Source organism: Capsicum annuum, chromosome 12 (assembly GCF_002878395.1).
Source record: "Capsicum annuum cultivar UCD-10X-F1 chromosome 12, UCD10Xv1.1, whole genome shotgun sequence".
Classification (NCBI taxonomy): Eukaryota; Viridiplantae; Streptophyta; class Magnoliopsida; order Solanales; family Solanaceae; genus Capsicum; species Capsicum annuum.
The window spans coordinates 143,756,533-143,781,582 of NC_061122.1; the positions used below are offsets into that span (position 1 = coordinate 143,756,533).

The window sequence follows — 25,050 nt, forward strand, 5'->3', positions numbered from 1 at the left end:
CACCCTATACACTACATATAACACAATACGTATATGCATACGGAAAAAAAAAGGAAGGGAGGACAGGCGGTAAAACTTACACGCATACGGTGTATACATCAAGTCAATACATGCATGCCATGTGTTTGAATTTAAAGTTTATGTTACTTAATAATGATTAATCAATATGTATTTTACTTAATTTAATTACATAATCTTGATAAATAACATTAGTTTGATGTATACATCGGGTGCGTGTCAGTTTTTACCGGAGGACAGACAAAAAACAAAAAAAAAAGAGAAAACACGGGAGACAACAAAAGAGAAAAGAAAGAGACTTTGAAAAGTAAGCAAAAGAAAAACAGAAGAGAAAAAGACAAACCAATTTTTTTTTTAAAAAAAAGTAAAGAGAAGGGACGGAAAAACAAAACAAAGAAAAACTAAGAGTGAAAAAACAGAAAAGAGAAAAAAAGAGTTACAGTTTGAGTTTGGGGTCTTGTTTGAGTTTTCGGACTTGTTCGTACTTTCTTTAATCAGTTCGTCTTTCAGGTTCTTATCCATTTTGTATCATTTTATAAGTTTTAAGTTGATTGAAGCATGATTAATGTTGTTCTTATGGATTTTTAGATTATTTATTATGTGTAGTTTGTTATTTATATCTAGTTTGTGTCTACGTCTTTATTTATAACTCGTGTGTTATTTTTCAAAATAATGTTAATTAGATTGGTTTTGAATTTAGAATGAGATAATATTTAAAGTTATTTTTGTTTAAAGATGTAAATTGTGTTAATTTACAAGTAATTAGTATGTACTTTTGTTATAAACTACAAAAAAAAAAAAATTAAAAAAATAGATAAACATGCATGCACACACGTAAAAATCATGCACACACACTTAAAAAAATGGAAAACAAGAAAAGAAACATAGGACCAGAGGAAACCTTAGGAAAAGAAAGCAAGAAAATGGAAAAAAATTAGACAAAACAAAGGAATAACAATTTTTTTTTTATATATATTTTATTTTTTTTAACAAAAGACAACAATTTTTTTTTTAAGAAAAGAAAATTGTGTGATTATATATATATTTATATATATATATATATATATATATATATATATATATATATATTTATATTCATGTTAATTTAGTCATAATAAGTTTGTTAAATATAATATATGATCATTTAATTATTATTATTTCTTTTTGTTAACTTCGTGATGATAGTTTTGCTAAATTTGACTTCAGGTATGTGATTATGTTATTTTGGTTTATCAAGTAATTTTGTCAAGCATATATATTAACTAGTTTAGGTGTACGCGCCTCGCACGTGTACCTCAGTTTATCAAGTTCAAACGTTGTACTAAATAGGTTATTTGTTTAAATAATAAATATGAATACAATAATTAAATTCAAAATCTTTTGGAGATTTAATTAATTAAACCTAACCTTTACAAAAAAAAATTTATCAAAACCAATCGACATTCATCTACCACCTATAAACTGCAACAAAACAATGCGATGATATAGACATTAAAATAATATAATTAAATCTAACCTTTACACAAAATTTTCCTTTAAATCGTCTAACACTCATCTACCACTTGGGAACTATGATAAAATAACATAATAATAACACAACTAAACTTAACCTTTACACGAAAAAATTCTCAAAACAGAGATATAAATACAATACAATTAAACCTAACCTTTATCTAAAAAAATTCTCAAAGCCGACCGACATTCATCTACCACATGTAAATTCATCTACCACATGTAAATTCATCTACGACATGTAAACTATAAATATATCTTGATTAATAAATAAACATGCCTATTATATTATAAATATATAGTCATTGGATTAAAATTCTACTTTCACTTTTTTTAATCTTATTTTTGAATAAAATTATTTGATATCATTAGAATTCAATTCAGTTAGTACTTTTCTAAAAGCTAGATTATTAATTTAACTAAATCTCCTAATATCTCACGAGGATAAAAGAAAAAAAAAAGAAATCTGTATACAATTAGAGTGGCTAACCAATTTCTTATGATGAAATATAATCTAAAGAATTTGGTAAAAGTTATAAATAAGTCAATTTCAAATTATTTATTATATATAAGTAATTATAAAAAAATCACAAAAAACATTTCAGTTATCAATTACCTATTCAGAATAGATGATAATTTATTATTTAAACTTCAAGAACATACAAAAATCATTAAAGAGAACTTCTGAATTAGTAGAAGTCTAACAAAAATGCATGATTATTTATTTTTATAACATAAAAAATATACTAAAATTTTAGAAAAGCTACCTCAAATCACAAGAAAAATTGTCTCTTCAATCATAAATACTATTAATATTTCACCAAAAACTTCTCAATGAGCAATTGTCTATCACGAACACATGATGATTTGTTATAAACTTCAAGAACATACTATTTAAAATTTTAGAAAACTACCTCAAATCACAAGCAAATTTATTTCTTTAATCATAGGTATTATCAAGATTGTAAACATCAAAAACAAAAATTTTAGAAACATACCTTAAATCAATATCAAATTTATGAACAACGATAATAAAGAAAAAAATTATTTGAGAACTATATTGTCGACGTATTATTGTAAAAAGGAAGAATTCTCAATTTATAAGAAATTTGAGGTTTAGTTTACTTTCCTTCTTTGTCAATTTAATTTGTATTTATTTAATGTAATAAATTAGCCTTTGTGATTTTTTTGTTTTCATGTTTTGATTGGTTTTTCTTTTTTCTTTTGTTTTTTTCCTTTTTTCCTCCACACGTTTTCTTTCTTTCTTTTTAATTCAATTTAGCTTTCTTTCCATTTGTGTATTTTCCTTTTTTTGTTCTTTTTTTTTTTTTTTGCTTTAGACATTTTTTTTATTATTCTTTTCAATTCATATCAAAATTATTTTTTATTTATTTAATTTATTAATAAATTACATATAAGGTAAGTTTTGAATTAATTTAGAACTTTCTTTCCTAACTAAATAAGGATTTTAATTAATTTCAAAGTTCTAATATTAATAATAACGAAATAATAATTTGAGGAAAATAGTGAAAAGACGATTCTGTCTAAAGAAGAGACTTTTAATGAAGGGCAAAAAGTTCAAATCACTTTTCTAAGGGTCTTCACACTTTTAATATATTATAGATTTGTTCGTCAATTGTAGAATCAATTCTTGTCGTTCTAAAAATAAAAAAAGAGTAATAAAAAAAATGTCTATGTATATTCTCCTGGCCTAGACAATTTTCTTCGATCTCTTTAATCAAATTAATTAGGATGAGAATGACTGAGATAAGTCGCGGTATTATTCAAAACTTGTTGTTAGTGATAAAAGAAAAGAGAGGAAAACCCATTTGTGAGGGAAAGAGAAGAGTTGCAGATTAATTTCAAGACTTGTTGAAAAATTTGGAAGAAAAAGTGAAAAAATTGATATGATAAAATTGTCTCGAGTTTACAAGAGACAAGACAAATGCCTTTGACATTAGATGAGCTTTAAGCACGTTTTAAAAATATTTGTTTCATTTAAAAATTCGGCGTACGCATCTTTATGAGATGTTTAAAAATAATTCGAGGATGCAATATTGCACTTCGGCAAAGATTGCTATGAAGTTAATTTATATCAGTTTAATCCAAGAATAATAGACAAGTTTTAATATATTAAAAATGAGCGAATCAAGGCCTTAAAATATAATTTATTCAAAATAGTTTAAGTCAAGTAATAGTCAATAAAAGCGACCGTGCTAGAACCACGAGATTCGAGGGGTGCCTCACACCTTCCTCTCGGTCAACATAATTTCTGACCCGGTCTTCTATTTTCGCATACCAACAAAGAGTCATTTCCTTTTGATTAGGAATTCAATAAGGTGACTTGGAACACCATAACTCAATTTCAAGTGGCGACTCTATAACTAAAATAATCCCTATTCATCACTTTAATTGGAAAAACTTTCAACTTCGAGACCCTTCGGTGAAAAAGGGGTGTGACAGTACACATACCTTCAAATTCTTGGTTAATCGGCACAAAGCCTCAATCATACAATACACATGAATCTTCCTTCACCAGCTCAAGAATATTAAAAAATCAATGATGAATCATGTATACTTGTTCGTATATTGTCTGGAGAGGATAGAAATATCTAAAACTTTATAAAACCAACAAACATGAATTACTGATGAGGAAAATAAATTAAGAACGGAACAAAGCGAGACAAAGAAGAGTAGATGTTTTTGTGATGTATCTTCTACCAAAAAAGAAATAATAAAGCCTCCTAAAAATCTTAAGAATTACAAATCTTATAAGGAGTCCTATTTGATCATACAATGAAGGAGTCTATTTACCATAAATGTAAAAATTTAATTATAATAGAATTTACTACTACGATGAATTAGCCTATTTTTTTGGGAGTATTGGAGAATTTTTTGGGGAAAAAAATACCATAAGTTTAGGTATTTAACTATAATAAGAAAATCTTCTCCATTTAATTTTAAATATTTATTATAGTTAATATTTAATATTTTAATAATTTAAGTGGAAAAGGAGAAAAAACGATTTTATGTAAAGAGGATACTTTTATTGAACGGCAAAAAGTTTAAATAACTTTTCTAAAGGTCTTCTCTATTTTAATATATTATAGATTATAGATATGACAGGAAAATTAGGTAGAAACACATTTTCGATTCTTCGGTTCTATTTTTAAGAAACAGTATTTTCATGCAATACTTTAGATATGAAATTGGATGCTCGGCTACTTTCTGGAAATTGGTTCTCCTGCTTTATCCTAGAAAAAAGTAAAGCTTAATTTACATCTATAAGTTCAAAATGGCCAGTATAATTGGTTCTCAAGATATTTAGCTAAGGTCAGTAAATAGTATCGCATGCTGTAGAATCCCAAAGGTATATTGAAAATGTTATAAATCATCTAGCTTTTGATGGATGAAAAAAATGCTTCTTAGTGGTAGTGGCGAAATCAGATATTTCGTTAAGGATTTTCAAGATTAATATATATGTATGAAAAATAATTTTTTATCTATATATATTTCGCATAATTCTTCATATACAAAATATAATTCTTCTACAAGGGTGTTTGATTGACCACCCTAAACTCTATGTGGCTGCGCCACTTCTTAATGGAGAATATTTTCACCTTTGACGGTGAAGAATCTAGAGATGCCACTACTCAAAAATACGTATTTTACGGTAAAAATTTGATCACACAGACTATTAATTACTCCACTCTAAAGTCTAATCTATCAAATTCTGACTCAACTAATCAAATTGACTCATAACGGATAAGGAATGGACAGTGGCAGAAGCAGTGGCAGCACAAAATAGTGAAAAAAAGGTATAGTGGAAATGTGGGACTGGAAGTTGAATGCTACATATCCAAAGAGGGGCAGAAAATATTCCTTTTATCTTCACTACACTGAAAATGCGCACACTGGATGGTCAAGTACAAAAGTTCTACAGTACCTTCTCCTTCTACACTGTTCTTTGTCTTCTATTTAGTTAAACTATACTATACTTTTAAGATAAGATTCCTACCTACCTATTGTAACATATAGGTCTATCTGGTGTATAACTTATACATTCATCTTAATTCGGATAATTTTGGGCCAAATTTTGTATGTGTTTAAAAATCCATCAGTTAAGTGTAATAATTGCTTTTGAATCTAACAAAACAAATGAATTGAGATGAGGTTAATCCCAAACTCAAACTTGTAACGTTTAAATAATATTGAATCTGCCTCTGTCAATACAATTATTCTTCCCCTCGATCATTCTAACACCATATATTTAATTTGCCAGCCAAATTGAAACCGAGACTGTAAAAGTTGCTAAAGTTAAAAGGTGTCCTTTAGGTGCCATTGGTTCCATTCATAAACTTGTTGATTAGTTAGTCAAAAAACCCTAAACCTTAAAAACTTTTCTCTAGCTGACCGTCATGGCCACCTCCAGCGGTGCGGTAAACCCTCCGGAAAAACCCAATCAGATTCTTATTAATGAAAAAGGAAGTTGTGTTAATGAGGATTCGATGGACAAACAGTCGTATGCTAATATTTTGAAGCCTAAGAATGGCCACTACTAAAAACAAGGGGAAAACCGACCACAAAAACTGACCACATGTGATCGATTTTCCCAAAAAATCGACCAAAGTGTATGGTCGGTAAAGTTGTGGTAGGTTTTTAAAAATCGACCACAAGTGGTTGTTTTTTTTTTTTAAAAAATATATACATATTTTATAAAATCAATATTATTTTATTAAAATTGGAAAAAATAATTTCAGGAAAAAAAACCGACCACAAGTGGTCGGTTTTTTATTAAATTAATTAATTAAAGTGATCGGTTTTCTGGAAAAAAAATTGAAAAACCGACTACTTTTGGTCGGTTCTGAAATTTAAAAAAGAAAATAAAAATCAAAACCCAAATACACAATGCAACAACAACAATCCAATACAATAGTAACCAAATCAATACAACAGCAAGAACAACCAAAAACTAAACGGAAATACTTTCAAAAGTCTACAACACGTACAAAATTTCCTACAAAAGTGAATATGAAAAAACTACAACAATACTTTCAAACAACAAAATGTTTGAATAATAAATACAACACATACAAAAATAAAAAAACTAAAAGTCATCATCATTGAATTCGTCCTCGTCTTCCATATCATCATCCTCGCTGAAATCATCCAGGGGGCCTAGACCTTTTGCAACCCGAACTGCATCACCAGGACACGAAGAAATAACCCCCGCAGTCTGAATGAAAGAGCTGAACTGCTACTGCAGCATCTTGATTTGTGATGTTGTTACCTTCTCGGTCTTCTTCTGCCTCTCTCTATTCAGCAAACCTCTCTCTCTGTTCAGCAAGCTCTTCAGTGAGTTGAGAAACCATATTTGTAGTCTTTCAATGGTTTCTCTATCAACTGAAGAGCTAGAGTATGCATCGCCGGATGAAGACCTAATATTATCGCCAAAAAATTTTGTGTGGAATCATAGAAATGACCTCTATTTACAGGACCCACAACTTTTGTCCATACCTCCTGCTCTACATGCTCGGGTATTAGGTCACCCTGACTTTCAGGAGGCTGACTACTACGATACTCAGCAACAAGACGCGTATATTCGTCCTATATTTAAAGTAAAGTTAACACTGAAAGTTAAAAAATATTAACGTAGTTATAATTCAAAATTTGTTTCTTACATGGACAACTTTTGCACGAGCTTCAACTCAGACACCTTCATCAGTCGGTTCCTTTCTTTTTTCGTATGAGTCTCCTCGAATAGCTCATCAATTGGTATTCGCCTACCCTTATCTTTTTCCTGCATATGAAAACATTATATATCAATGTTCAAATAATAAATAAATTTAAATAGAAATAAACAATTCACACTGTAAAAGTTACTTACCATTTTTTCCTTCACAGCAAGAGTACTTTCGGCACCCGGAGTATGTAGGGAGCCACCCTTGGATGATGCCCGGGCTTTCTTTCCTTTGTCACTCAACAATTTGTATTTTGTGTTACTCCAATGGCGAATGTACAGTTGTCATGCGCCTTCAGGAATCCACTTAGGTTTTACCATTTTCTTTCGGGCATAATCCAAGAGATTGTTAAATCTAGCTCTACATCTTATGAAAAAGTTCTTATTTATAAGAAATGTATTTGCATCATCCCACCAGTAAAATTTCTACAACAAAAATATAATATTCAATCTTTTGTTCTAACAAAATGCTACTCCCTCCGTTTCGGAATAAGTGAAATGTTGGGTTATTTATTGGTGTTTCAAAATAAGTGAATCATTGAATTTTTTTTTTCAAATTTGCCCTTATGATTTGACAACCAATTAAATTTTGAAAAGGTATTACAAGGTCAACTTTTTCTTTTTTTTTTTGAGATAAAAATAGAAAGTTGTGTTAAAAAATTTATGTCTTTAATGTTTTTTCCTTAATATGTGTGTCAAAATTCAACAATTCATTTATTATGAAACTGAGGGAGTAATGAGTAGTAGATAAGTTAAATCCTCACCTTAAATTCTTCAAACATTCTCTCCCTGTCAAGTTCTGGAATATTTTGCCAGCTGGTCTAGTAGCCGTTGAAGTGCCGAGTAATGCATATTCGCGCCTTTTGTCCAACTCCAACATCCGGCCTAAACCTATAACACAAGATCAAATAGTAATTTCATAGAGTATAATAATATAGTAATGAAAAAATGAGTAACGTTATTATATTTAAAAATCTTACCCTCTCGCAACTGGAATAAGATAAATCCATCTAGAATCGTCTTTGTATCCTGGCTGCCTAGTAAGTGATGGTGGATGCACTGGCGTAGGTGGATCTGAAGCACCAGATGGAGTGCCTCTAAGTAGAAGATCCAACAACCCAATAGATCCAGCAGAATCACTGTGCGAAGCTGCGTGACTGCTGCAGGAGGGTATCAATAATGGTACATGTCTGGAGGAGCCAACGGTTGTCTGATAGTACCGTGCTGGTAGTGGCACGGTCATAGCAGCAGAATGAGTCTGTGCAGACCTATGTAGTGGCCCCACATGCATAGGAGTAGGTATCGAATCCTTGGATGACCTAGAATATGAGGGTCGTGCTGGCGCATCAGCAAAACGACCCTCAGATATATGAATGTCTGTCGGTCGTCTAAAAGGTGGAGGTTGTGTATTCTTTTTTGGTTTCGTAGTATCAACTTTTTCCTTACCTTTGTCACCTTTGCCTAACATCTAAATTATGTTAAGTTAACAAGTAGTTAGTTACTACAAAATGAATGTATAAGAAAACATTCCAAGTAAATAATTTCAAGTTACTAAATCATATTTAAAATAGCTCTAACAACACGAGATATAGACAAAAATATTTTTATTACTATGTAAATCGTGGAAAAGTGGAAACAACAAAGTAAAACTGTATATTTCATATCAATCTTAAACAAGAAGCATAAAGGTAAATATATAGTACAAATCATAAAGACATCAATACATAATAAATACAACCTACACAACTAATGCTCCTCTTCTGAAGACTCTCCACAAAACCATTCACCCTCTTCAAAGGTTTCCTCATCTCCTACCTACTCAACCTCTTCTTCCGCAATATTAACTTCTTTAATTATATTTTTTGGGTGATTCAAACCATCCATTAATTCAATGTCCACTAGCTAGTGATTAATCTGCATTTCATTTTGATACGCAGTCTCCAGCACATTCTCAACTTCCACCCAACCTATAGACTTTGTTTTGATTACAGCCCACCAATCAGACTTGTCATTGCGCAACGGATAAGGAGCATAATACACTTGTTTAGCATTTTGCGCTAGAACAAATCGATCGTAAATAGGATATGAGCTATTGTGCTTATGTTATGCTCCCTATGTACTCTTGTGCCTCTTGTGCTTGGATCAAACCACTTATATCGAAAGAGGACAATTTTTTTTATTGGAAAACCAGCATACTCCAGTTCTAAGATCTCGTGTGTGATGCCAAAGTAATCAACATCATCATCACCCTTAACCCAAACACCACTATTGTTTGTTTTCCTTGTTCTGGAGTGTTGTTCGGTGGAAAATTTAAACTCATTTACTTTGTATTGGGACACTGCATTAGCTTCAACTAGACCTAAAGAAATATCTCTCAAGAGCTGATCGTATGCGGCTGCATTTGGTGAATGGTGCACCTAAAAATATTATACATATATCTATTTTAGTTGAGGAATATGTAAATGTTTAAACTTTGTAGAAATATTAATACACTTACGAACCTTATTTTTAAACCACGTTGCAAAGGATGCATACACTTGATTTTCATGGAATTGAATCTTAAATGAACTAAACATCCCACATGGGAAACACAATTAGTTTCTTTTAGGGAATGAGTAAACAAATATGATATGTTAAAATTTAATCTCTTTACTTAAAAAAGGGCTCAATTTTCGGGCAATTCAGCATGACATACAAAGTTGCTGATTTACGCTCCGTGGGAGTAAGCCGATGAGGTATGGTCTTTTTAGCCTTACAACCAGACTGATTGAAAATTGATATCGGTTGCAAATGAGGCTCATTCACATCGTCCTGATGATGATTCAGTCGGTTTCTTGAACAAGCAACTTCATCACTAAAGTAGTATGAACAAAATTGAGAAGTTTCTCTTGCAAGATATTCCTCGACTATAGAGCCTTCCACCCTATGTTTGTTTTTGGGACCCCTTTTTAATTTTCTAATTTCCCTGTTCAATGTTAAGGTTAGATGTTTACTATATGTAAAAAAGATATGTATAAATTAAAATATGTTGCAAATGCTTACCGTTCGAATGGATACATCCACCTAGTTTGAACTGGACCACTTAGCCGAGCTTCGTGCACAAGGTGAATGGGAAGATGTTCCATCACATCGAAGAACGCTGGCGGGAAAATCTTCTCCAGCTTGTTGGTGATAACAACAATATTACTTTCCATTCACGCCAGATTTTCTTCTTTTAATGTGGTGGCACATAAGTCTTTGAAGAACAAAATGATCTCTGCTATTGGTTTTCATATGTTTTCAGGTAAACCAATAAAAGCAATTGGAAGTAATTGTTTTATGAAAACATGAAAATCATGGCTTTTCATTCCATGCAAGATTCCTTATGTCATATTAATCCTCTTTTCCAAATTTGAGGCATATCCATCGGGCATCTTCAAACTTTGAACCCACTCACATATTTGACGCTTTTTGTCCAACTTGAATGTAAAACTAGCCTTGGGCTTAAGAACATTGCCGTTGGGCCCCTGCTGTAAGTGTAATTCTCTGTGGTTGCAATATTCTAGTAAGTCAAGTCTGGCCTTAGGATTATCCTTTGTTTTGCCGGTGACATCGATAACTATGTTGAACAAGTTGTCAAAATAGTTCTTCTCAGTATGCATGCCATCAACATTATGTGTAAGTAAATTATCTGGACAATATTCTAACTCCCAAAATATACTTTGCTTAGTCTAGTTATGCGAAACGCCATATCCATCAAGCCTGTACAATCGTTCCTCGCTGGCTTGAGGAAAATCCTGAACTATTTTTCAGACGTCATGACCATACATCTTTGGAGGTGAACCATCATATTCCCTTCTATTCCTTCTTAATACATTCTTGAGTCTCCTAAATGCATGATCAGGTGGCAAGAAACAACGATGACAGCCAAACCCTAAATTTTTCCTGCCATGTCTCAATGTGAAAGAGTTTGTTTTTTCCATGCAGTATGGACAAGCCAGTTTTTTAGTTGTCATCTACCCAGACAACATTCCATAAGCAGAAAAATCATTAACAGTCCACATTAGACATGCACACAGATTAAAGTTCTATTTAAGAGAGATGTCCCCAGTTTCAACCCCCTCATGCCATAAAATTTGAAGTTCATCAATCAAAGGTTGCAAGTAGACATCTATTCCACTTTTTGGATTACGCGGGCCAGGAATAACACAATTCAGAAATATATAGGGACTAGACATCAACAATTCAGGAGAAAGATTATAAAGAGTGATAAATACAAGACAACATGAATATGGCGCACCACCAACTGAAAAAGGAGAGAACCCATCCGCACATAATCATAATCGAATGTTTCGTGGCTCAGCTGCAAAATCTGGATAAGTTGCATCAAAATGCTTTCAAGCCCCTCCAGTAGATGGATGGCACATAACACCAATGGGCCTTCTATTTTCACTGTGCCATCCCATATGAGGAGCTGAGCTGTTTGAAGTATACAACCTCTTCAACCTTGGTATAAGAGCTAAATAATGCATAGCCTTAATAACAATTTTATTTCCAGTAGAACCGCGCTTATATCGAGAGTGCTGACAAAACTTATAGAACTCTAGCTTAGCATCTTCCTTAAAGTATAACATGCATCCATTTTCACAACAATCAATTCTAACCAAGGAGAGACCTAACTTTGACACCAGTCTTTTTGCCTTATAGAAAGAATTAGGAACCTCCAAGCCGGGGTCAACTAACTCTTTAATAAGGTCTATCATTGAGTCCATTCCTACTTTAACAATATTCTAGTCAGATTTAATACTTAATAATTTAACAGCAACAAATAAACTAGAGTGGAAATACCCATCAAACAAAGGATGACTAGCAGCATGGAATTCTTTGTAGAAATTACCCGCTTCGCTATTAGGAACATCATCAATATTTTCCCTAAACTCAACCCCGTGTTGTATCCCAAAAGCATCGTGCACCATTTCTGTCATCCTAGTATCTTGATATTCATTATGCCCTGCAGACCTACTACTTTCTCCAGAAACAAAGTTATTTTGCGCAACATTCCCATAAATGCCATGAAATCTTAAAAAGTCCTCGTGAAACCCCTTTCTATAAAGATATTCCTTTACATCTTCTTTACTTACAAGATTTATCCCATCACATCTAACAAATGGACAACAAATAACCCAATAACATGTCCACATATCAAGTGTCTTATCATGTTTAACAAATCTTTTGACACCTTTAACAAATTCCTCCCTAATACCCATTCAATTATCACTGTTCTGTTGATATATCCAGCTATAATCAGGTTCCATCTACGCAATCAATTAGATTCAACTAATTAGATCAAGTCACAAAAATTTAACCATTTTCAATCAACTAAGTCTTAAAGTAAAACCACATTCAAAATAAAAAAATCCTCTTTAAAGTCCCTAAACTTAACTATTTTCAAGCAATTAAGTCTCAAAACAAAACCACATTCAAAACAAAAAAATCCTCTTAAAGTCCCTACACTTAACCATTTTCAAGCAACAAAGTCTCAAAACAAAACCACATTCAAAACAAAAAAATCCCCCTTAAAATCCCTACACTTAACTATTTTCAAGCAACTAAGTCTCAAAACAAAACCACATTTAAAACAACAAAATCCCTTTCAAAGTTCCTAAACTTAACCATTTTCAAGCAACAAAGTCTCAAAACAAAACCACATTCCAAACACAAAATCCGCTTTAAAGTTCCTACACTTAACCATTTTCAAGCAACTAAGTCTCAAAACAAAATCACATTCAAAACAAAAAAATCTTCTTCAAAGTCCCTAAACTTAACCATTTTCAAGCAATTAAGTCTCAAAACAAAACCACATTCAAAACAAAAATTCCCCTTTAAAGTTCCTAGACTTAACCACTTTCAACCTATCGTGTCACCCTTAAAGTCCCTACACTTAATCATTTTCAGCCTATCAAGTCACCAAATATAATCACATTCAAAATAAAAAAATACCTACCAAGTCCTTACACATTCAAAACTAAGCCTTGACCTTTCATGCCAAATGATACATGATCAAGTTCACAATAAAGAAACAAGCAACAACAAGACCAACAAGATGTCAAGAACAATCCTAGTGAATCACACAAGGCCACACACGGCTTCACTAGACTTCAATATGAACAATGAAAGAAAGATAACAATAAGAGTGAATCGCACAAGGCCCCATACGACTTCACTATGTCAACATAACTTTGATATTTTTCTTAATTTCTAGATATTTCAAAATGGAAGCTTCAATCTGCTTATAGATTCTATCACGGGAAGCTGCAACATAAAAAATAATGAGCTTAACAAATTAAAAGATAGACTACTATAATTTTCTCCAAAATACCCATCTACTCTTTGCAAGATATTACTCATTTCAGTTTATCCTTAATTTCCCCATTTTGATACAAGAAAATGACCTGATCCAAATTGCGCTAACTAAAGCTATTGCATTCATCAAAATAATCACAAAGCAATCTAATTCAAAAAACCCATTCAACCAGATTGAACCAAATCAATCCACAACAGAATTTAAAATTAAATTTTGATCACAAGCACATGAACCAGATCCAAATTAGACCAACTAAAGTTATCCCATTTCTGAAATTTCCACAAAGCAAGTTAATTCAAAAACATTAATTCAAATGAATTGAACCAAATCAATTAATTTCAGTCACAAACCAAATTAATTGAGTTCGGCTGTATGAATCTTCCATATCCATTCCGCCAAATTCAGATCACTTTCTTACAAACTAGCCAATTCAAAAAACACTTACTCCAATAAGTAATTAATCAATCATCAACTATGCCTCGAATCCAAACTAGTTAGGCACTCAAAGATATAATTCTTTATATATTTTTTCATAGGTCCTATTTTTCTTTTGATACAAGATATGACAAGGTAATAATTTTTCTAAAATAAAAATAAAAACCAAACCTTTTTTTCTCGTTTGCCATAACGAGTGTCAAAAACCCACTCAACATACATAAGAAGATCACAAATAAGCTAATTCAACCCGCTCTATGCAAGATAACACACACTATCCATACTACATTTAAGTTTATCCCTAATTTCTCCATTTTCAACCAAAACATAAGAACTAGGGTTTCAAAAATCAAAATGAAGTGAAGTTAACTCAAAATAAGGTCAACAAATCTCACATTCTTACTTACTTGAGTTGGAGAAACCAAGATTTGCTATGAAAATGCACTTGTTCGACTGATTTCGAGTGTCGTGTGTGTTTGTGTGTGTATACAGGTAATGTTGTGTGTGTATGTTGTTTCCCATTTCTTTTGTGTATGTATATAGCAATTGGAAAATTTATTTATTTGGGTGGGTCAGGTCGGGTCGGGTCAGGTTATTATTTGTTTTTTTTTTAAATTAACAGAAAAACCGACCACTTGTGGCCAGTTTTTACACTGTTTTGGTAAATTAAATTTTAATAAACTATAATTAATAAACTAATTAATAAATTAAACTTAATTTTTAATTAATTAATTTTTTTAATAAATGCTATAATATTTATAATAATATCCAATTAATTTAATACAATTTATGTATATATAAATAAGATAATTAGTTATTTTATCATCACATTAACACGAGTAGTACATTTCCTTCAACCCATAATAATATCAATGAATTTTTCAAATTATGATAAATTTTTGGTTCATTAGCTTTTGATTACGATATTTTATATATATATATATACATACATACATACATACATATATATATATATTATATACGTATTAATCAAATAAATTATCGACGTCTTATATTATTACAACTTCTACAATATACGCGTATCTACATTGACACAAATTAGTATATGTATTTCTTCAATAGTATGATATCAATGTATTATTCAAAATATTTTGATATATAGATTCAGTTATCGAGTTTTCGATTGCTGCATATGTCACTACACGAGATATACATACACAATTTTTCTACCCTATAATAATATTCAACGTATTTCACATATACTCATATATAAAAATTTTAAGTGAAAAAGCTTAAATTCACTGCCAAAATTTGGCGGTCGTTCAAAATTGAAAATTCAAAGCAAATGATAAGTATATGCTAGTTTCATGATTCAATTTTCTGTTTCCCTCCCCTACTTCCTTCCCCCCTTCCATATACCTCGTAATACTTGCCTTACTTTATTACAACTTCAACAATATACGTGTGTTTACATTATATTGACACAAAATAGTATATCTATTTCATCACTACACGAGATATACATATATATATAAATATATTCAATTGGCTATCAACATTCAAATACGTACTATATACATCACATACCCGATTTTACTACCCCATAATAATGTACAACGTATTTCACAGAAATTCAGTTGAATTATCGGTTGGTTTATCTTATGTCATTAATATATATATACCTATATATATACATACACACACATATATATATACCTATACATACACACACATATATATACATATTATCGACTATATCAATACATACTCTATACATCACATACGTACACGAGTATCTTATCCAATAATATAATGCGACGTATTTCATATACGTACTATATACATCACATACCCGATTTTACTACCCCATTGTAATTCACATATACTCAAATAAATTATCGGTTGATTTATCTTATGTCATTAATATACCATTACTATATAATATGTATATGTTATATATATACACATACATACACACACATATACACACTATCGACTATATCAAGTTTAAAATACATACTATATACATCACATACGTATACAAGTATACTATCCAATAATATAATGTGATATGTTTCTTATACATACTTAGATTAGTGATTGATTAATTATTTTGGATTAGCTTAATATATTAGGTTTTGATTATATATATAATTAGGTGTTTCTTAAAATTATTTAATTTAAAATTTTTTTACTTCAAAAACCGGCCACAAGTGGTCGATTTTTAAAATTATTTTTTATTTTAATCAGAAAACCGACCACTTGTGGTCGGTTTTTTAAAAGTATTTTTTGATCATTTTTTTATATAAACCGACCACTTGTGGTTGATTTTTTTAAAATAAATTAAAAAAGAATTTTAAAAAATCGACCACTTGTGGTTGTTTTTTATAAATATTTTTTAACTAAATTTTTTTAAAGAAAACCGACCATCAGTAGTCCGTTTTTTGTTTTTTTTTATAATTTTTATTTGTTAAATAAATAATAATAATTATTAAAATTATTGTATTAATTATTTTGATTTTTTAAAATATAAAAACGACCAATTGTAGTCGGTTTAAAAAAATAAAAAATAAAAAAAATTTATTTTTTACGATCACAAATTGTGGTCAATTTTTTGTGGTCGATTTTACCGATTTCTTTAGTAGTGGGCTGTGTTAAGGAACTAAGAGTACCACCTAAACTAGTTGTTTTAGTTGAAGGAGAACCAATCATAACTTGGAAATCATCAGAAATTAGGAGCTTAATAATGCAGGAGAATTTACAATATGGAAGACCAGGTATCATGGAATTGAGGAAATCGATCCCGCAACAATATAGAATAAAAAGCGATTGCAATATTAGAGTACTTGATTCAAGACATATTCTTATTAGATTGACAACATTGGAAGATTATGTAAAATTGTTATCAACAACTGCTTATTACATAAAAGCCAAAGAAAGGTATTGGAAGATGTGCACCCTTAAGTGGGATCCTTGGTTTGAACCGGATATGGAAACAACAATAGGAGTTGCATGGATCTCATTCCCTGGTTTACCTCCTGACTTTTTTTTGAAAGAGGCCATTTTTTCAATAGCTTCAGCAATTGGAAAACCATTAATGATTAATATGGCTACCCAAAATCAGATAAGGCCAAGCTGTGCACATGTTAAAGTTAAAGTTGATTTGGTAGCAAAATTACTTCAAAGGGTAAAGATTAATGAATAGGATGATGTTACTGGGGATATAAAGTTCAAATGGATTTAGATACTGTATGATTACATGACTCAATACTGTAAGGAATGCTGCTTACAAGGTCATGATGATAACACATGTTGGAATAAGCACCCAGAGCTATATGAAAAAAAAATAGAGGAACAAAGGAAACAGTTGAGTCAACAAGTAGATAGAGACACACAATATCAAGTTGAAGATAATAACATGAGAAAGGGAAATACATATGGACAACAATTGCTTACAAGGAAGAGCAAATATAAAAGGAATAGATATGTACATATAGTTGGGGAAGTGGAAGCAGAGAAGCATCAAGAAGTGTAAGTTTCCAACAAGTTTGATCCATTAGCTATTGAGAAAAATCAAGAAAATGATAGGTTAAAAGACAAACCTGAAAGTGTAGATAAGTAGTAGCCCAAAGAAAGTACAAAAGAATGGGTAAATAGAACTTTTGGGCACAATAACTCAAACAAAGAAAAAGTGTAGGAACATGAAGTACAGGAGAAACAGAAGGAACAATCATCAAATAAGAAAGAAATAAAGAAGGATGCAAAACAACCAACTAATGAATCTCTCGGTCAACAAATACAAAATGAACAAATTGATGAAGCTAAGCAGTTAGCTGCAATGGAAAACTAAAGTAAACAGTATGAAACAAAGTAGTTGGCAATGGTGCAGTATCAAGAAGATGGACAACAAGAGATGGTGATTGAGAATATACTACCTCTAGCAATCCAGGCTGAAAATCAAACTGAGTACAGTAATATAGGAAAGTTAAGCTTGGATGAAGAAGATTTGACTAATAATATTGAAAAAGTAGGGATTGAAGGCAATTTGTCTCCGAGGCACATAGAAAAATTAAAGACAAATCAAGGAATTCAAAAGAAGAAAGATAAAGGAGTTAAAACCTCCTTAATGCAAACAAGGAATTCATTAAAAAATACGTCTAAATGAATGCACTAATCTAGAATATTAGATCAGTTAACACATAAAAGGCATTTACTAAACTTATCACTTTGCACAAAAGATACCATTTCTTATTCATTGGTTTAATGGAGCCATTCCACAAAAACCAAACTATTAAGGAATACAGATGAAGATTGGGAATGAAGCAAGCAACAATAAAATGTTCAAGAAAAATATGGGTTTTTATTGAGGATTTTATAGATTATGTTGTAATAAAAGATGACGATCAACAATTGACCATTACGTTGATCAATCAGGAAACAAGTATTACAGTTGTGGCTACATTGGTCTATGCTAAATGCACTCAACATGAGAGACTTTTGCTATGGGATTCACTGGTGGATTTAGCTCAGACAATATAAGATCCTTGGTTGATTGGGGGGGGGGGGACTTCAATGTAATAGTATGTGAAGAGGAAAAACTAGGGGGGTTTACCAGTTACTATGGCTGATACAAAAGATTTTAAGAATTGTATTAATTTATGTGGAATAGAGGATCCAACTTCAAAGGTAGTAAATTTACTTAGTAGAGTGGCAGGATAGATGAAGATTATATATTCAAGAGATTAGACAGAGTGGTTTGTAATGATAAACTACAAAACCTCTTTCCAATCCTTAAAGTGAAGAATCTATTTAGGAGTGATTTAGATCACTCTCCACTGAAAATTCACTTTAGTACTGTGGAGAAATATATTCGCAAACCATTCAGGTTTCTGAATATATGGTTGAAGAAGAAAGCATGTTATGATCTAATAAAGAAAACTGGCAAACTAAAGTGATGGGTAATCCTTTTATTGTGTTCATCACAAGTTAAAAAGGGTTAAAAATGCATTGACAAAATAGAGTAAAGAGTAATTTGGTAATATTTTTCAAGAAATTGCAACATTGGAGGAGATTATCAAAGTCAGGGAGAAATAATTTAAGGAAAATCCAACAGGCAATAATAGACAAATATTGTTCAAAACACAAGCAAGTTTGAACTTGTAATTGAAAAGGGAGGAGGATTTCTAGAAGTAGAAAGCTGAACTAGATTGGTTTAAAGATGGAGAAAGGAACAATTTTTTTTTCATGTTGTGGTGAAAGGAATAAGGAGTAGATTGAAAATAAAAAGAATTCAGAATGATGAGGGTAAATGGCTAGAGGATCAGAAAGACATCGCAGGTAAAGCTATAAGATTCTTTTTGAGATAATTCTCTAAGGAAGAAGAAATAGAAGGATTTGAAATATTAAATGAACTAACAACTGTAGTGTCCACATCACCAACAGTCCAATGAGGTACTTGCTCATACTTTTGTAGAAGCACTTGATCACAGTACGAAGATTTTTCTAGATTCTGCCGCAGGTGGTCAAGTGTTGAAGCTAACTTATGATGAGTTGTACACATTATTGAACCACATTGCGCCAGAAAATCTGGAATGACATTTAGATTCTAGGAGTGCCACAAAAGAATTGCAGGTGTGCTAGAGGTGGACCAGTTCATAGCCTTATCAGTTCAGGTTGCAACATTGCAAAATATTATAAATACTCACTTTACCAACCTGAAAGTTAGAGTTCCACAACCTACAACAGCAGTCAATATAGTTCAGCAAACTAGTGATTGGTGTGAGGTATGCAGAAATAATAGCCATTCTACGTCCATGTGTGCTTTAAATACGAAATCAGTAATGTATGTAGGCAATGCTCAAAGGCCAAATTATGGTTATTCCTACAAAATAAAGTGGCAGACTCATCCTTGGAACGCGCAACAATAACAAATTCCATAACCACAGGGTCAAACTAATCAGTCAACTAGCAACATGGAAGAGATATTAAAGCAGATTCTCGCTGATCAAGCACAAATGGCTGCAGATATAAAAAATCAACAAGTAGAATTAACAAATCAGAAAGTGGCTCAAAGAAGCTTAGAGTTGTAGTTGGGGTAGTTGCAATAAGCATTGAACACTAGTCCTTAAGGTGGTCTGCCAGCAGATACAAAGAATCCAAAATAAGTTATGACAATCACCTTAAAGAGTGGTAAAGAGAGAGCTTTAAGGAGAACCTACAAAGACAACAAAGGAGGTAGATGCAAATTTCACTCCCCAACAGGTTTCTTAATAAGTTGCTAAAAAATCAAAGAAGTCTAAGGACTTGAAAGAAAAAGTTGCTGCAGAAGAAGTGAAGAAGATGCCACCACTACCCTTCACACAGAAGTACATGAAAGCGAAGGAGGATGCTATGTTCAAAAAGTTCTTTAATACATTCAGAGAGCTCATATTAACTTACCTTTGCTAGATATTTTGCAGAGTATGCCCAAGTATGAAAAGTACTTGAGGGAAGTGGTGGCTAATAAGGTAAAATTACAGGATGTGGGAATAATAACACTCACCGAAGAGTGTAGCACTGTGATGACACAGAAAATCCCCAAGAAATTTAGAAATTTGGGAAAGTTTGCTATCACTATTCAAATTAGGAGCAAAGTGGTCCATGCACTGAGTGACTTAGGGGTAAACATAAATGTGATGCCCTTATCACTGTTTAAAAAATTAGGCTTGGGAAAGCCTAAATCGACCACCGTGGTGTTGTAGCTGGTAGACGGGTCATTCACATATCCAGAAGAAATAATTGAGAATGTCCTCATAAAGGTTGGTAAATTCATTATACCTGCTGACTTTATTATTCTTGATTTTAAGGTAGATAAACATGTATCAATCATCTTGGGGTGTCCATTCTTAGAAATTGGAGGGGCCTTGATTGATGTTAGAGGAGGCACACTCAAAATGAGGGTAGATGATGAAGAGGTGGTATTTGATGTTTACAAAGAACCCATCGTAAATTCCCAATATAAAGATTTATGTATGATCAATGTTAGTGAAGGGGAAAAGTGTGGAGTGGTTAATTCACAAAAGACCTCTTCAAATTACCTGATTGAGCGGCCTAAGATGAACCCACTGTTTCCCAACATGATGAAAGATAAAGTTGAGAGAGATGTTGATCTTGAGAGTGCAAACTCAAGAGGTTAGAAATGAATGAAAAAATGACTCTCAAGGGGAAGTAAAAGGGTGAAGAAATATGGTTGAGTTGATATGGGTCGTGCCGAGACACTAAATTAGGCACTTATTGGGAGGCAACCCAAGTTAATTAGGTATGTTTTTTCTTCCAGTTTTTTAGGTTTTATTTCACGTAGTTTTTGTTTTTGGTTGATTCACAGATAATGGGAATTCTGAGTACCATACTGTGTGTGGGGTCCCGCAGATTCCATTCAAGTGTGGGGTGGGGAAATTCCCAAATTTTAGGTCAATTTAATTTTTTTTGTGTAAGATATTCTTGTTGGTGCTATTTTTTATTACATGGTTCAAGTGGGTTTGTTTGTAAAAACATATTGATTGATTGAATTACTATTTTTGAGACTCCTAGGTTCAAGTTTTTGAATCTTGTACTTTTTGGCTTAAATTTGAATTAATGCTATTGTTTGGTTGGGAGTCTATGATGATCCTATTGAGTTGAGCATGTGCTATGTGCGTGTGAGGTTTTGCATATTTCTTGTTGCATGTGATGTCTAGAACTTTCCCGGTGTGTCTTTGATAGCCTTGTTTTATACCCTCTTTTTGACCCACTCTTGTGCATAATCCTAGTAAGCCCCATTGAGCCATTAGATTTTTCTTTGGTAGCCTCATATGTAGCCTAATCCCTTATTTGATAGACCATAATTTAATCCAAAAAGCTCCTAATTGCTTTAATAAAAAATTAAATTAGTAAGGAGTTTAAGAAATTGAAGAAGAAAAATGTGAAATTCATGCCCCAAGGTACTAGTTAGTGGTATTAATAATTGATGTATGATGTATGGATGTGATATAATTGATGTTAGAAATATTGCCATGATTTTGAAAAAGAGAAAACAATTGATTCATGTGGTAGTAAACTATGCGTCCACCAAGTGTTAGTGTATTAAAGCGCTTAGAGAGGTTAGTCACTATTCCCAAATAGTTCCTACCCGCCCCTTTGCCTTTATTACAACCCCGAAAGTCCTATTTGATCCTAAGTTCATCATTCCAATATTAGTAGAGCATTACACTAAGGGCAAGCCTATGGTTCATTGTGTGTAACTTGTGAATTTTTTGTGAAAGTGAGCGTAATTTGATTCTTATACACATTATGTTATAAATTGCATTATTGTGAGTGATTATGGGTAACTCTTTTGTTGTGAGGGGAACATGTTCGATAAATGTGGATGATTTATATGATGTCCTTGATTGAATTATAAGCATGAGTTTGCCACTTGTGGAGTCAATTCTTGAGGCTAGAATATTTTGGAGTAGTGTTCATGAGCTACCAATTGTGTAAATAATGTGCTTTATGTAGAAACTTGTTTTCCGTGTAGTCATTGTAGTACTAGCTTGAATGTCTTTGTTTTAGTCGAAGTGCAATATCACCTCAGATTTTTATGCTTAAAGAGTTATTCGAGGATGAACAAGAGTTTAAGTGTGGGGTGATGATCTGAGGTGGTTTTATATACTTTGGTATCATTATTCTAGCTTATTTCGCCTAGTTTTGAGAGAAATTCATGTGCTTAACGTATTAATATTGATATAAATAAGCATTCAAGTGTCCAAGTGTGCATTTACAATGTTCAAAGTATTTTTCAAACAAGTTTGTGCTTAATTGAGTCATTTAGAGGTCAACTCGAAAAACTAGTTTTACTAGCTTGAGTTAGGTGTGTGTTTAGTTGGTTTCGATGAATTCTAATGTGTTTAATTTGTTCCAAATGATTTAAATGTGTAATTATATATGGAATAACTTGTTTGTAATGTGAAAATTTTAATTTCATTAAGTTAAGAGTCGGAATAATAAGTGGAAGATCATTGCGAATTTGCCTTATCTTAGCTCTTATTTTGATTCGTCGTTGAGGTTATTGTATTGTTTTAATCTCTAATTTGTGATGTGTGATATTGTAAGAGGCTTTGTGAGCTGAATATGATGATATATTGATGATAAAAAGACTCAAAATTTATTGAAAATACACCACAAAAGGCATAGAAAAAAAGAGGAACATTCGACACTTAACTAGATTTTTAGAAGCAAATTCCAGTGAGTCAACATGATATTATCGCGTTGCGTCGATGTGACCAACGTGATCCTTGACGCGTCGCGTCGTTGATCCATGCACAAAATACAATTCTGCCAACAAAGAGTAATGTATTTGCACAAAGTGTTAGGGAATATTGTTGAAACCGTGCAAAGTTCCTTAATCCATTTGGATTGGGAACTAAATATTACCCACAAAATCTTGGATGACATGCAGAATCATAATCCTATAATAATTAGGATTATATTAATATACATGCACACTTTCTGCAAACCGCTGGAACGAACTTGGACAATATTGAACCAGTGGACACCTGGGAACAATATTCGGTGGCTGCTACGTGTAGATTTTATTTAATATTTTTTATTTAGTTGTTAATTATCATATCATGTATTCAATTAACTGGATAGTGATTATGAATATTATCAGCTAAAAACCCTCTTTTCAGGATTAAAGCCAAGAACATGAGTACTATTATTTTGGATTAAATTCGTTTAATTTTGCTAATCATATTTAGTTGTTTGTTTATTCTTGTTTTAATTATTTTATTAATTGATCACCCATAAAATACATATATTGTCGACCTTTTAATCTCGGGAGAGGGAATAGGGAGAAAGAACATGGGAATAAACAAAGTTTGAGTTTTTATTCTTTTATAAAATAAAGAATTAAACTTAGCGTCTAGAACAGGGATGTACTTAGATGCCTTACTTGATTCAAATGTAGGATGATAGCTTTAATTCACTTAATTGGATTATTACATTCCCACTCAATGATGTAGTTGTAATGTACATATTAGGTAAAAGATTAGAGGTTGGGAAACCATAATCATGCAATTAACCCTACGAATCAACAACCAAGATAAGTAAGTCAATGAATGAAATTCAATAACATAGTATGATTGTTCGGAGTGCTTTTACCCTGGGCTTTACTCCATTGATTGTTCCAAGTACTTTTATTTTACGCATTATTTACTTTATTTTAGTTTATAAATATTTCAAACTCTTTTTGGTTACCTTTGCATCAAATTAATGTTAGAAGTTAAACTAGAATTAAATCGTTGTTAAATCAAGTTTGTGTGGTATCGATACTTGGCTTTCATTAGACCACTTTACTACTTAATAAGACAACATACACTTACGTGTGCGCTTGGGCGCTGTCACAGCAAATAGTACTTACTTGGACATGCAAGTCTCTGGGACCTACCACCCTCATTTCTGCACCAAAAAAGAAGAACTATCCCATACACAAGAGAACTCAGCTGACAACAACCACAAGAGTAGGAATAAGGATTGAAGCTAGATCGAGGAAGATGAATAGATGGAATCTAGTGCAAAAATGGTTAAACTACTTACTTTTGAGAGCTGTTAATAGAAGGAAGTTACAATCTCCAGGGCACAATATTGATGATCCACAGAGCAAGCCTCACAAATTGTTGATTCAGAGATAGCAGATCAATTTTTCACTTGAAAGTAAGCTGGAACGGCGGAGAAGACAACATCATTTAGAAAATCCTACAGACATTTATATATGTATGGATATAGTAGGACTGGGCTGGGTTTATTTATTCGATTTGTTTAAGCCCAAATTACTTTATCAGATTTATATGGGTTGGTCCATTTTTATCGATACTATTTAATTATTTTTGATTGAGTTATTAATAAAATCACAAATTAAATTAAGAAAAAGTTGATTAGTTAGAAGTCTGTTTTACAAAAAAAAAAAAAAAAAAGTTCAAGGTTAGAAGGTTGAAGTAGAAGTGGTGTAATCCCTTTGTTTACCTGCCTAAACAATAGCATTGAT

At 31.9% G+C, this 25,050-nt stretch overlaps 1 protein-coding gene across 5 annotated transcripts; it reads right to left on the bottom strand.

The window, feature by feature from the left end:
• Positions 1-6,455: 6,455 nt before the first annotated feature.
• Positions 6,456-24,757, bottom strand: LOC107851299. Of its 5 annotated transcripts, none has more exons than XR_001668959.2 (7): positions 24,603-24,757; positions 24,427-24,508; positions 8,251-8,738; positions 8,035-8,161; positions 7,418-7,637; positions 7,212-7,330; positions 6,456-7,137 (listed from the first exon to the last, which is right to left on the bottom strand). XR_001668959.2 is itself a non-coding variant. In XM_016696256.2 (5 exons), the coding sequence occupies exons 2-4, from the start codon at positions 24,460-24,462 to the stop codon at positions 8,092-8,094; spliced, it is 594 nt and encodes a 197-aa protein (XP_016551742.2). In that variant the 5' UTR covers positions 24,463-24,508; positions 24,603-24,757; the 3' UTR covers positions 7,417-7,696; positions 8,035-8,091. The 5 variants fall into 5 exon arrangements, 1 of the variants encoding a protein (XP_016551742.2); XR_007047948.1 differs by having other exon boundaries at positions 7,418-7,696; XR_007047949.1 differs by having other exon boundaries at positions 7,418-7,696; positions 24,427-24,464; positions 24,603-24,748.
• Positions 24,758-25,050: the final 293 nt, after the last annotated feature.